This window comes from Homalodisca vitripennis, chromosome 4 (genome assembly GCF_021130785.1).
Source record: "Homalodisca vitripennis isolate AUS2020 chromosome 4, UT_GWSS_2.1, whole genome shotgun sequence".
Taxonomy (NCBI): domain Eukaryota; kingdom Metazoa; phylum Arthropoda; class Insecta; order Hemiptera; family Cicadellidae; genus Homalodisca; species Homalodisca vitripennis.
In genome coordinates, this window is record NC_060210.1 from 75975789 (window position 1) to 75989582 (window position 13794).

Sequence of the window (13794 nt, forward strand, 5' to 3'; positions counted from 1 at the left end):
GCAGAATAACCACGTTTTCAGACGGTTTATTGCAAATATGTATTTAACTAAAAAAAAGATGTATTTAATCAAAAAATCTGTAGAGAGCAAAATTATAGCTTATAAAAAAACAAAAATTTGTGTATTTAGGATATATGCAGACCCAATACAAACTGAATTATTGCTTGTTGAAAGTTGATTGGTTTTTTCAAAATCCAAAATGTTTCTATATGTACAATAACCAAAAACCAATGCATTTTTTGAGAAAAGTATAAACCCTTTTTTAAAGTCCTTTTAAAAAACCTTTATTTTTAATACAAGTTCATAGCATTAAAACTAACTGAGTTATGAAGAGAATAATGTTGATTCCTATTTTTTTATTGGAAAAAATATTTAGATGAGCTTATAACTCATAAAAGACCTGCAAAATGTTTTTTTAAAGGACTTGATTGCTTAAAATCTAAGCGTTTTTGGGGGGGAAAACCAAAATCACATTTTTGTAGAAATTAGAACATGTATATTAGTATACTAGCTGTTACCCGCGGCTTTGCACGCAATCTTTAGAACCGAAGTCCTTATATTACTTAGTAAAAGCAATTATGAGGTAATATGATGGGAGTCCTATAAAAATTTTAAAACTTAAGTAGGCATACCTCAGGTAGATATTATTTAAGTTCATGGTGAATAGTATCAGATTTTAACTTAATTATTATGTCATGTTTGGCACATAAAGGAGCATTTCTGGTTCTAATTAATTATATACATAACGTCACAGCTGAATCTGCCTTGTCATCCCAATTAAGAAAACACAAATCTCGGATCACACAGGTCTCGGAAACTTACTTAGGTCAAAAAGCGTAATTTCCAGTCCTTGTAATATATTTCTGGTCTAAGTTATTTTCAGTACCATAGTAGAGTTTGACTTGTTGTTCTGACGAAGAAAAAATATATATACTTACGTACGACCAAGATTCCTACTTCGGTTAAAAAGTGCCTACTTAAAACCGTTTAAATTCACTTACCTACTATGTCACAGTTTAGCTTGCAATATTGCCTCGATCAAAATACTATATACCTTCAATTATCTAGTTCTCAGAAATCTATTTTGGTCAAAATCGTGTTGACATGGTTTAGTTTGCCTTGTCCTGATGAAGAAAATACACACAGAAGTAGGACTGAAAATCCTATTACAACCTAGGGGGAAGTTCTACCTACTTCTTATGTACTTTCGGTATAAGGGGGAAATCCTTATTAAGGTTATGCAACATTCCAAAATAATCGTTATTAAAGGTTTGCATTATACCAGTCTTGCTTTTTGGACTGTAGCCAGGGAAAGAATGAATCGTTGAGGCATGTTAGTATTTATTTCTCTTTTTCCATAAGCCATTGTTAAAATGTAATATCATAATCTCAAGAAAGCCCATCAGTTTAAAGTAACTTATGTGAAAACATTCATAACTTTGTTCATTAAGGTTAGTTTTATAACAGTATTTAATGCATTAGATGATTTTAATTCGTCACTGGTGCAATCTGGAGTAAAATTTATGTATTAATGATTTATTTACTACCGATCAAGCACTTTTTACTTATTATTGATAAAATTTAAATGTAAACAGATGTTTCAGAAAGTTTGTCGAACTATAGCTGTGTCAACAGCTGTTTAGTGTCAGTTTAATTTGAATTATGAAACATAAAAACTACAATTTTTTCTGAATTCCAAAATATTCCAGGTAACTTTTTTTAACTTTTTCTTCATAAAAACCTTCCTCCGATTTCAATGGACATTTTACAAAAAGAATCATTTATCATTTAAACACTGCTATAAAACCTAACTCAATGAACAAAAATGTGACTGTATCATGTGGCAATAAATCTCAATAAAGATTATTTAGGGACTTTAAATTTGCATGAAACTTCATTTCTACACACACAAAAAAAAACTGTCCTGAATTTCCTGGACCCTAATGTTCCTTTGTACGTGTATTTATTTTTAGACAATGTATGCCTTTATTTCAAATATTGGTATGAGCTTTGGAATACTACAAATATTTTGCTTATTTATTCTGATTGGGCTTTACATATTGAGAGTTATATTACAATTGAGATTACTATATTTAAAATTAAAAATTTGATGTAAAATTAAATTGTAAAAAAGTTTTTTTTAATCAAATACATATGCATGTTTTAATTTTATGTATTAATATAAGGACTTATTTTACTTTTATGTGAAATAGCACAGGTATTGCTAATACCAACTGTTATATCAGGTTTTATTAGGTTTCTAATGCACACGAAAATATTCTTTAAATACATACTTTTGTCATACACCAAACATAGCCAACCATATTCTATTTAGAAGTAGACATAATAATAATTGAACAGTAAATCCCTGATTATCGAAAATGACCTGAGAAGTATTAAAAACAGTTCCAGTAACATCTAATCGAGAACCTACTAAAAAAATAAATCATTTGAGCACACATAAACCCTAATATTATAATGGCAGCACTAAAAATATTTATTGTAGTGACTGTCAATGGATATACTTCAACAGCCTCACCACCGTACAGACAAGAGCAATAAAACCCTCCTCTTCACCACCATCTGAGCCTCTATTAGCTGTGCACTTAAACATAACTGTACTAATATGAATTTGAATTTAGTTCAAACAAAATTATATAAATTATTCTTTTGAACTTCATTTTCGTCTTTTTTCATTTCTCTTCAAATGAACATGACACCAGATTCCATGAGTTAAGTGTATAACAGCATCAGATCCCATATGCTCTGCACGAAGTAGAAAGTGAACTGGAGCCAAATTCAACATTCATATTGAATCAACCCTCTCTACCATAGCTACGTTATGTGTAGATAACTATACCATCAGAAATATTATCGAAAATTTTGGTTATCCCAAATGTTTTCAGTCCCAATTATTTCCAATAGTTGAGATTCTAATGTATATAGTTGTAAACAAATGTTTAAGTAGTAGTAATCACAAATGATCCCATTGTATTGAAAAGGAATAGAATACTAAAACAAGTCACAAACAGAAAATACTTCATGGAATTTATGATTCATAACAATAACATACAAGTGCCATCAACATACTATGCAGTGTTACAACAAAAATGTCATGTAACTTCACAGCTGGAAAAGAAATATATATTCTTTGCCAGTTTTTTAAATATCAAGATTGAAACCCGTAAGCTTAAAAACTAAATTGACTAGTTAGAATAATAACTTCATATTATATTAAAGTCGTATTATTTTCAAATAGCAGATGATCCACAATGTTGCCGGAGCGATGAAATTTGAGTGGAAATGAAGATTAGCAATATTGCCCTAGCAGAAGGGGAATCTGTCCAACCAACCCAAGCACACCAGACTGTAGAAATTTTGTTTTATTTGATTATATGTCAAATTACAAACCAATTAATTTATTATCAACCACATTATTTTCTATTTCAGGTTGTTCAAAAGCATGAATATGAATGATGAATCAGATACTGACTGTAGCTTTGACAAACGGATTAAAGACCAATTTAAACTCATCTTTAAATATTACAATTCCAACAATTATGGTCAGGACCTGGTCTTCAAATCTGATTTATTATCTACCAGTGAAAGAAAAGCTATACATCTGTAAGTGTTCGTTATATAATGTAATTGTTTCAAATTAAGCCTGAATGTTGATATAATTGATTTTCAAAACTGTTATCATTTATTGCTAGTATAATTATTTGTGTTCCTTATTTATTTGTTCTAATAGCAGTTATAAGCTTCTTATGTAGGCTGTCCAGAATTCTTACAATTATTATAGTTATTATGGTACTGTATTTTCATTAGAAATGTTTTTTAGGTTAGCAGCAAGACTCAACTTAAGAACTAAAATCTACGGGAATGATAGTGATAGATGTTTGGTAGTGTCTAAAATGCTTAAACCTGTAGATATTTTAAAGATGCTTATATCCTGTGGAGGAGAAAATGAAAAATATGCACTGATTCCCCCCGAAGATGCAGATGAATCATGGTTAGTATGAATTTATTTGTAATTAGTTCCATAGTTTACCTTGTGCAATACAAATATTTCTATTACGTTTTTATGGAGAAGTTAAAGCTCCTTGTAATAATGATTTGTACTGTATTTCAAATATTCCCACTGGTATAAATAAACTAAAATAATCCCTTCTGACAAAATTGAAAGCTAGGTAGGTTTCATATGTAACTATCATCCTTAAGTTTAAAATTAAAGATGCATTTTTAGTTTTGAAGAGTAATTTGTAGAACATTGATGATACACCTTTGTAATACTGGTTATGTTTAAAAAATCTAAGCCCCATCACCTTGAAACTTTTTGTGTAGAGTACTTTTGCAATATTACTTAGTACTTGCTGTGATTTCAGTATTCAAAACCTACTTTTGGCCACTTAATGAGTTGTTTTCGTGTTGCATCGTTTCAACATCAGAGACACCTTCTGTTTATAGTGCAGTGTCAGATCTGAACGATTGTCAAAACGATGCAACATGAAAACGACTAAGAAGTCAATGTATTGCCGAGAGTGCATTTTGAATACTAAAATTATGGAAAGTACTAAGTAGTATTGCAAAAGTACTGGACTATTTCGGCCTTGCTGGACACCTTCAGATGGATGTGGCCTCCAAATTCCAGGAATCAAGTCTGTGACAGTGTCATATCTCAGATGTTACACTAAGTGGTAGATGAAACTGAGCAAAACTCATTTGCATTGATTTAACCCTTTACACCATAACTGTGTTATGTGAAGAAGGATTGGGAATAAAAAAGAGGCTCTGATATCCTAGGAATTCTAGAAGATTTAGAGGTCTTCATTAGTATTAATTCTGTTTGACACTGACGATGAAGAAGCTGCGGCTGAGAACGAAGATGTTTTTGAGGAGGAAATGGAAGTAGGCTTAGATTCTATTGATAATAAGAGTGAAGTGTAAAAAAAACCAGAATGGGAATAGATTTGTCTTCCTAGTCAAATTGTACTAGCACTTGATCGCTGAAGAGTTACTTCATAACACATCTGTCATGAACACATTGGGTGTCAAGAATGATGTTGAGGCTTTTGATCAAAGTGAGAGAAATAATTGTATATTCCATCAGAGCATTCAGGAGAATTGAAGAAATAGATCTTTATCCGAGTTTTGTCCAGGTAAGTCTTGTTTTTACAAAGTCTGCTTCATAACCATGCACAAATAGGTTATGATAACTTTGATACTTTCAGTATATTAATGTTTACTTACATTTCTAATAAAACTTTGTAATGAAAAAAATTGTGATGGTGTTGTTTTATTTCCCCTAGTTCAAAAGTAACAGTCATAAAACGTTATTTTGCTTATATCTTACATTGATAAATGCAAAATTGGACTGAAACAAGGTTTTCTTTAATAAAACACTTACATGGAGTGTAAAAGAAGTGTGAAAAATAATTTTCTTACAAAATGAGTAATGGAGACCGGATTAGGCATTGAAAGGCTACATTGATGCGTTTTTACATAATAGTGTTCTCTGATCAATCTGGTATCTGCCCTGAATAAATAGTTCAATATTTGATGACTCACACCTTATTATAGGAACTCTTCAAGAGTCATGCTGCCTTATGGATATATTCCCAAAGCTTTAGTGGTTTTTACTCGGAAGAGAGGCCGTTCTGACTGTTCTAACCCAGTCTTCTTTCCCATTACTTTAATTATTCCATTATATAGAGCCTGTTGGGGAGATATAATCATGATCTAAATGACCACGTTTAAACCACTACGCACCTCTCTCAAAGCCGTGTGAGGGAAGTAAATCCTTTAACAAGCATATACTCAATCAAAGCATCCTTTATTCATTTTGCACAATGTACAGAATGGTGTCTCATTGATTCAACATTAAATAACAATGCAGTATATAAATATGTTAACATTCAACCCAATTTTAAAATACAACTTACTACATATATGACTTAAATTAAACATATTTTACCACTGTATTTCAAAAAACTCATTTACAAAATAAAGGGGGTTGTCAAGTAATTTTTTCTTTAGTACTTTTTTGAATTTTGTTTTATCTTTAATATGTTTTATTACCTGTGGAGTGTTTCTAAAAATTATTATACCAATATAGGTAGATTCCTTTTCAATAAACTTTAATCTCGGTTTTTTATAGTATTAAATTCCTTGTATCTTATGTTGTATTGTTGATTTATATTCAATGATGGACTTTTTATGTAATATTCTTTAGTAAAACAGACAGTTTCTAAAATTTAGATACTGTAAGTATCTCTAGTTCCCTAAAGTGGTATTTTACTGATTCTCTTCATTCCAACTTCACCATAGTTCTAATAACTTGTTTCTGAAGTAAGGGAATTTTATTTAAGTTTCCAATAGATGTACTACCATACATACTTATACCATATCCTATATGCGACTGAATAAATTAAAAATAAACCACTTTTAGAGTTTTAAGGTTACATAAATTAGTAATTTTCCAAAGTGTATAAATACCAGATAAATTTTATATTTTAAATATTCTACATGGATGTCCCATCTCAAATTTTTATCAATATAGTCCGAGGAATTTAGTCCTAGGAGTATCAGTATGTTCTGATTCACAATTACCTACATATATTGATGGATTAATTTCTTGTGATTGTTTTGTCCTAAATGTTATAAAATTATTTTTTTTCTATTCAAAAGTAAACTTTTTGAAGAAAAAAATTATTTAATCTGCGCTAGATTTAAAAACAAGATGTTTCAACTTCTTCGACTGACTTTCCTGAAGCTAGTAAGTTATAGGTCAACCGCTATTAAAGAAACCTGCAGAAGCAATTTTCTGAGCAGTACCGCGCAGGAGTGGCCCCCTCCGGCGCGGCGGGGATTTGGGGTGGGGAGTCAGAGTGGGACCAGCATCTTGTATCTGTTTATCAGCTGTGTGGATCGTGTCTCGCTCTCACAGTTTTGCCTACACTGTAACTACTTTACCTGTTCCATAACTATATATTTTTTGTGTAGGCGTATACACATGTCGCAGTCTTAGCGTGAAATATTAATTAAACAGATTAATGTAGCCATATATGTATCCAAGAACCTTGCATTTTGTTTTGAGGTTAGCCGTGCAGTGGCAGTGGCCATTAGAGATGTGTCGTTCAATTCGAACGGGTCAGTCAAGTGAACAAGCGATCCAGATCAGAGTGTTTCAAAAGACCGGTTCACCTAGAACGTTTCGTTCACTTTTTGCTGCTAACTGAATGAGTTTGATATTTTTCATACCAGATATGTTATTTTTAATCATCTTTAAAACTTATAATATTATTAGTTCATTTAAAAACTCTTATCCATGAAAAATAGCTTAACATGATACGGAATTAACTAAAACTATGTTTAGGCATTAGGTTACACTAGGTCCTCAAAATTGTTCAGTCGTTACTTCTTCACTGCTAACAGTTTAAGAATAAAACCGTAAACGTATAACTTAACAGGGGGATTATGGAGTCTCCCCATTTGTAGGGAATAACCTTACTTATGATAAATCAAAGGCATATCAATCAACCAAGTCCATGGATTATAAATATTAACATTTACAATATTTAGTAATGTATCTAGTATCTTACAGTTACATTTTTAAATATGTTTTAATAGATATATTAGCATTTACTATATTCCTGAAAAAATAAATTTATTGTTATATATCTATCCATTCAGTGTACGATATGCTGTTGCTGTTTCTTACTCTATTCGAACACTTTTTACTAGCAGATGCTTTCGTTCACTCGGTCATTACATCCAGTCGTTCATTCGTTCATGTTGTTCGGTCAACACGATGACCGGTATAAAACATGCTCTAGCGGGAAGGCTCAGTAACTCTGTACTGACCGGTTCAACTGAACGAATCGCAGCAGTGAACGAGACCGACTGGGCCAGATCAATCAGCTGATCTAATAGAGTGAATGCCGATAAGTGGTGGGGATACTGGGGAAGGGCGGCATCACAGCGTCGCGTCGGAGGGGTATTTACCCCACTCTGCGTTAACTGAAATCATCCAGGGTCTTTTTGTAAGCGGTTTACCTATAGCATCATCAACATATAAACAAATTGTCCTATTTCTGGAAACATTCTGCAACAAAGCCTTGAGGTAACAGAGAAATAATAATAGACCCAAAATCGAATCCTGAGAAACACCGTATATAACAGTTCTTAATGAAAAAGTTATTTTAAGTAATTGATTATATTTTTATGACTAATTTTAACATATTGCTTCCTATTATCTAAAAATTATTTAAACAACTTTTGGGATTTTTTATTTATTTCAATATTGTTTAAAGTATCATTGCTACACTAGGCAAAGTCGACCCCGTGCCTAAAAACAAAGGTCACTTGCTTCAATGTAATGATGCTGTTTTACAAGGTGATCGCTTTGTGTGTCGTGGTCAACCATTACGTCGTGGTGATGAATCACGTCACAATAGGTCAATTGACAATACGTGAGGCTGTTTTACAGGATGTAAAAAACAATTTTTGATCTCTAGAAACCCTGGATTAAATGTAAATAATCCTAATGATAGTCAATCCCGCAGAATATTATAAACAAGTTGTTACCGATGAAATAATGCAACTAATGGTTGACGAGACAAATCATAATGCTGTACAGAAAATATGTGCTTGGATACCCCAGCAGTTGCTGAAGAAATTACAACATTTTTAGGATTAATGATTTCTAATGGTCTTGTTTCATTCTCTATGAGTAGTAATTATTGGTCCAATTCTGTTTTTATAACAATTTTGTTCCTCCTAAAATTATGAGTCGTAATAGATTTCAGATCTACTATAATTTTGGAATTTCAATGACAAGAGAATCCAAGTGATTCTGGTTGACTAACAAATGTTGGTCCCATGGTTTCTAAATTAAATAATGACTTCAAGATAGAATTTCCTGTGAAGACTGTTAAATTGACAAGCCAATGATTCAGTTTAGAGGACCGTTTAGGCAATACTTACCTAAAAAGCACATAAGTACGGTGTGAAGCTTTCAAGTTGTGCGATAACAAAGCTACACTTTTCATGTCATAGTATATTCAGAGAAAGGCACAAACATGGTGCCTTGATGGGCACATAGTAGTCCTTAAGTTGATAGAGACTTTCCAAAACTCTAGACCTACAAATTACGTAGACAAATTCTATAGTTCATTAGAGCTGTCGAAACACTTCTTTTGAAAAATAATACTCATTTGGTAACCCCTTTAAGAGTGATCGGATCTAATTCCTCGATTTGCTGTTTAATTCCCTTTTACCGGAAAAATCATGACGTTGTGCCACATCATGCTTACAGTTAACGAGCCTGTTTTGCATAAAGAGGGATTTGATAATGATTGGATATAAGTTTACTGTATTCCTAGATGGAAGAAAATAAACAAAACAGGAATAGAAAATAAGACACTTTGCACTCGTAGGCGTGCACAGGGTTCATGATTTGGTGGTTCCTGACTTGTGGGGGATGGGATATAGAAAACTCCCTCTCAACGAAAAAGTGGGTGCGGAGGCCCACTCCCGGAAAATTTTTGAAAATTTTATTCAAAATTATGAACTTTGAAGCTTTTAGACAATTGGTTTTAAGCATAGAACTCTTATAAACCATAGCACAATTTGGCATATGGCTATAGGTATTTGTGCATTAACAATGCCAATAAATATCGATCTATTACAATAAAATTCGCTATTCTCCAGGAATCAATACTTTTAAATCTCAATGATGTCTATAATTAACATTCACGGCAAGTTCTTGTTCACTGAATGGCAGCATCAAAACCCTCACTCTATTTTGCGTTATTGTTGTTCCAAGCTTTGTTTTAATAATGCTAGCCTAGAAAAGCTTCTCTCCGATTTAGCATTGGTCACTGGTATTACCATAATCAACTTCTATGCTGCGTAAAGCTCGGAGAACAGATTAGCGCTATTTACAACACTGTCACTCAAACCATTTTTTAAGGCTGCCCTTGTCATACTTTTAAAATTAAATTAAAAATTACATTACATGTTATTATGCTGTTAGAATTAGTATGCGACCGAATCATTAAGTTATATTCATTGTAAAGCCCAAACATATTTTATTTAAGTTATTACTAAACTAAATTTATATTTTATAACAGAATCATCTTCAAATTTACTAAATTATTACATTTTGCCCTCTTGCCAGACTCTTTATCAGATTAGGGCTTTGGTAAAAAAATCTAATCACGAAGTGTTACTGATTTTTTTTGTATCATTGAACTGTGACAAATGTCGGGGAAATCCTGTTTCCTTCAGTATTATTCTGTCGTATGAACGCAATCGATATTTTTGAAGTGACTGTTTCTTTTGACGGGGTATGGATGTAATCGTATGCTTTGCACGGGTAAAAATTTTTCGTTTCGTGACACGTAACGTCACGTTACGCATGTTCTATCTGTAGCTGCTAGGGGCGGGCCATTTTGATATCTACCTTTCTCTATTCTTACTTGATAATCAAAATACATATTATCGAAATAATTATATTATTAAAATTATGACATTTGATTGATTTTAGTAGGTTATACAATTAAATTTATTTAAAAATGTAAGTTATAAGATTACAGATTTTTCACACAAAATGCACTGTTTTAAACACAAATTGTTCTTTAGCGTTTTTGGAGACATGTATATTTATTGAGATACAGGATTGCGGAATACTATATTCCTCGGATAACCTCAAATATTCTATACCGCGTAATAATCCAAATGTTATGGTGGTGTATGTGAATAACTATAGTTAATAGTTTAGGTAATCAAATTCTAAATCATTAATGTTTTGAAGTTAATGTTTAAGTCATTTGTGTTATAATTGAATTTTTCATGGATTTCTCTAGGTCAATCTACTGAGGTAAGTAAAATGGACTTTTTAAAAGATAAATATTAAATTCAACAATTCGAACAATAAAAACCCAAATACGAGATATGGAACAACAATAGATGCTGTGCGTTTTTTAGCACACAAGATATTTAGCAAAGTTTTATTCCAGAATTGTTATTTCTAATTTTAGTCACCATAACACATAGTTACATTATTAGAATATAACGACAACGAAATGAAGTAATTATTTCTGAAATACAAGAGTGTAGTGAGAAAAATACTAACCAAATTAGAGAAACTAATATGAACGATGATTATGAAAAATATTTAAATATGTATAGAATAATATAAAAATAACCATTTAATAATTAGCAAAAGTACTTTGTCAAGATATATATTCATAACCAGTTATAAAAAGTTGTCACTTCTGTCGGTTAGTCCCGCGATTTCCTTTCTAATTTTTTTCTATTGGAAAAGTATACCAGTAGAAAGAGTATTTTCACGTTGTTAAGTTAACAGTACTGCGCATATTCAATTCTCAAAGTAGCGTAGCAGACGCTGTTGATAGGGTTGTTCCGATACCATGAAAGTATCGATATCAGTACTTGTATCGGTATCGGTTAAAAGTACTCGATACTACTCAGGTATTGGATGAAAAATATCGATATCTGATAGAATCGAGTATAACGAGTCTATCCACATACGTAATCATTCGTGGTAAATTTCGTGTTATAGAGTTGTCTTCATACTGTTGTTAAGACACTATGTTAAACAACAACCCCAAAGAATTATTAATATTAGTTTAAGGTTAAAGATATTAATTTATCCAACTAACAGTTGGTGAAGTGCATGTTATCGCGAGAAAAACATCTTAACAATTAGTGAAACTATAAAGGAGTAGGAGGGGCAAAACTGATTTAACAGATGTGTCTTTAAAACACCGTATTTTGTAATATTAACCTATAAGTTACAAATTATATGTATAATCATTTAAACTCATTAAATTAATACATAAATTACTTGAACCATTCTTCGGCTGGCAACCCTCCGAGAAACAAAAGCATGTCTAAGTGCTTGCTTAAAAGCCCGTTCCTTGTTTCAGCTACTGTACCACCAGCTTTGGAGAATAACCTTTTACAAAGCCCAAAGGATGCAGTAATCAGAAATTTTTTTGGCTTCTTTGTACAACCCCAGGAAAACATACCTCATCTCCTCCCCTCCTATTGTACAAGGGCGTTAAGAGATATATTTGGAGTCATTTTAAAAATGTATTCTTGGCAAACAACTCATATAATTATGGCAATTCACAATAACGATTCAAGTTGCAGGTGGGAAAGTAGGCCTACTCATTTGATTCAATACCAAGTACTGTCTTCCGGCCGATACCGAGGAAATATCGAAACAAGAGTATCGATACCAAACGTACTTGGTATCGAAACAAAATACATTGATATCGATACTTTATTTGTATCGGAATAACCCTAGCTGTTGAGTTGGTTAATCTACTAATCTAGGTTATGATTTAGTTTGTTTACTTGTGGCTGTGGGTATTAGGTAGTGATTTAAAATTTTCAACTGTGAAATATTCAATCTATTATAGTTTTGTAAGAATTTTGGGTATCAATTTACAAAATCGTGACCATGGAAAGGTATGTTAATTTTTTTTTTCTGAAAACTACAATTTTTCCTGAAAACAATAGTGAAGAAAAAATTCGTCGGCAACGAAAATCAAAGGAGTTACGATTTTTTGAAATCCTCTGAAAACTCTGTTTTTGACAGTACCTCTGGCAATTTTACTGAAATGATGACGTTAATCCTGTCAACGATGCCTGCCCGCTGCGCAGTGCTGCGCACTGCTTGCTCTTTTAGAAAAAAAATTAACTCGAGCTTGCAAAAGTCGAATCCCAGATCACGTGATGCCCCTGATCCTTAACCCTCCAAGTGTTGTTCGACAAAATTTTGTCGGTTATTTTCCATCCTTAATGCAATAATGGCCGAAAGGCATCAATATAATACAATGATATACTTTCCCCCCAGTTTATATGCACCTGTGATAATAATACTTGGCTATAAATGCCCAACCCATGAAAAAAAGTCCATTTTTCATGGTCACGGTATTGTAAATAAATACCGAATTTTGGGTTACTAGAATTAAAAAAATTGTTTTCTACTGTTTTAAGTGAAGGAAACGTTTCCTCAACAAAGAAAATCAGCTTGTTGCTGAGCAAAGAAACGTAACTTAATACTAGGACTACCTTTTTAACAATGAAGTTTTCTACTAGCTGGTGTGTTGATAAATATAAAAATGAACATGAAAGTGAGGAACATTGGGAATTAAGAAAAAAATTTATAGAAACGCACAAACATAAATTTCCTGAAGATAAACTGGTATGCCTAGCCCGAGTGTTTTTCAATATAGAATTCCTAGGTTGCAGGTTAGTAAGATAGCTTAAAATATAGATTATTCTATTATAAAGTGGAGCCTTAAGACTAAACATGTTATTGTTGTCTTTTTTCTGACATTTGTTCAGGGGTAGGGTTAGGGTACGATAAGTGGACCCGGTTTTTTATATCGAAATTGGCAACCGATATTACTTAATCATAACCATTGATATAATCAATCGATACTAATTAATTATTTTGAACAATTAACTAATTAACTTAAATTATATAATATATCAAAATCTGCAAACACTTAAAATAATACACGTAAGGTAATATTTCAATTTTACATAAGTAACATTTGATTATTAAGAATAGCAGTCAATTTTAGAAAACTACACAACATTGCTTTAAAAGATGATAGGACATATTTACGTGGCTTCAACACGTTGGACTCGTACCGAAAAACCCATTATGTGAAATTCGTGGGAAAGAAACAAATGTGACTGTGAGAGGAGCAAATATGGTCGTCTTATGGTTTCCTAATTTTGGTTATAATA

The 13794-nt window shown here is 32.0% G+C and overlaps 1 protein-coding gene across 4 annotated transcripts in view; it reads left to right on the top strand.

Annotated features, from left to right (window-relative positions):
* Positions 1-13794, top strand: part of LOC124359544 — a 116414-nt gene that overhangs the window by 76010 nt on the left and 26610 nt on the right. For all 4 annotated transcript variants that reach the window (XM_046812367.1, XM_046812369.1, XM_046812370.1 and 1 more), the window contains exons 12-13: positions 3451-3624; positions 3842-4012. In XM_046812367.1, coding sequence (XP_046668323.1) covers positions 3451-3624; positions 3842-4012 — 345 coding nt within the window. The remainder of the gene's footprint in view (positions 1-3450; positions 3625-3841; positions 4013-13794) is intronic.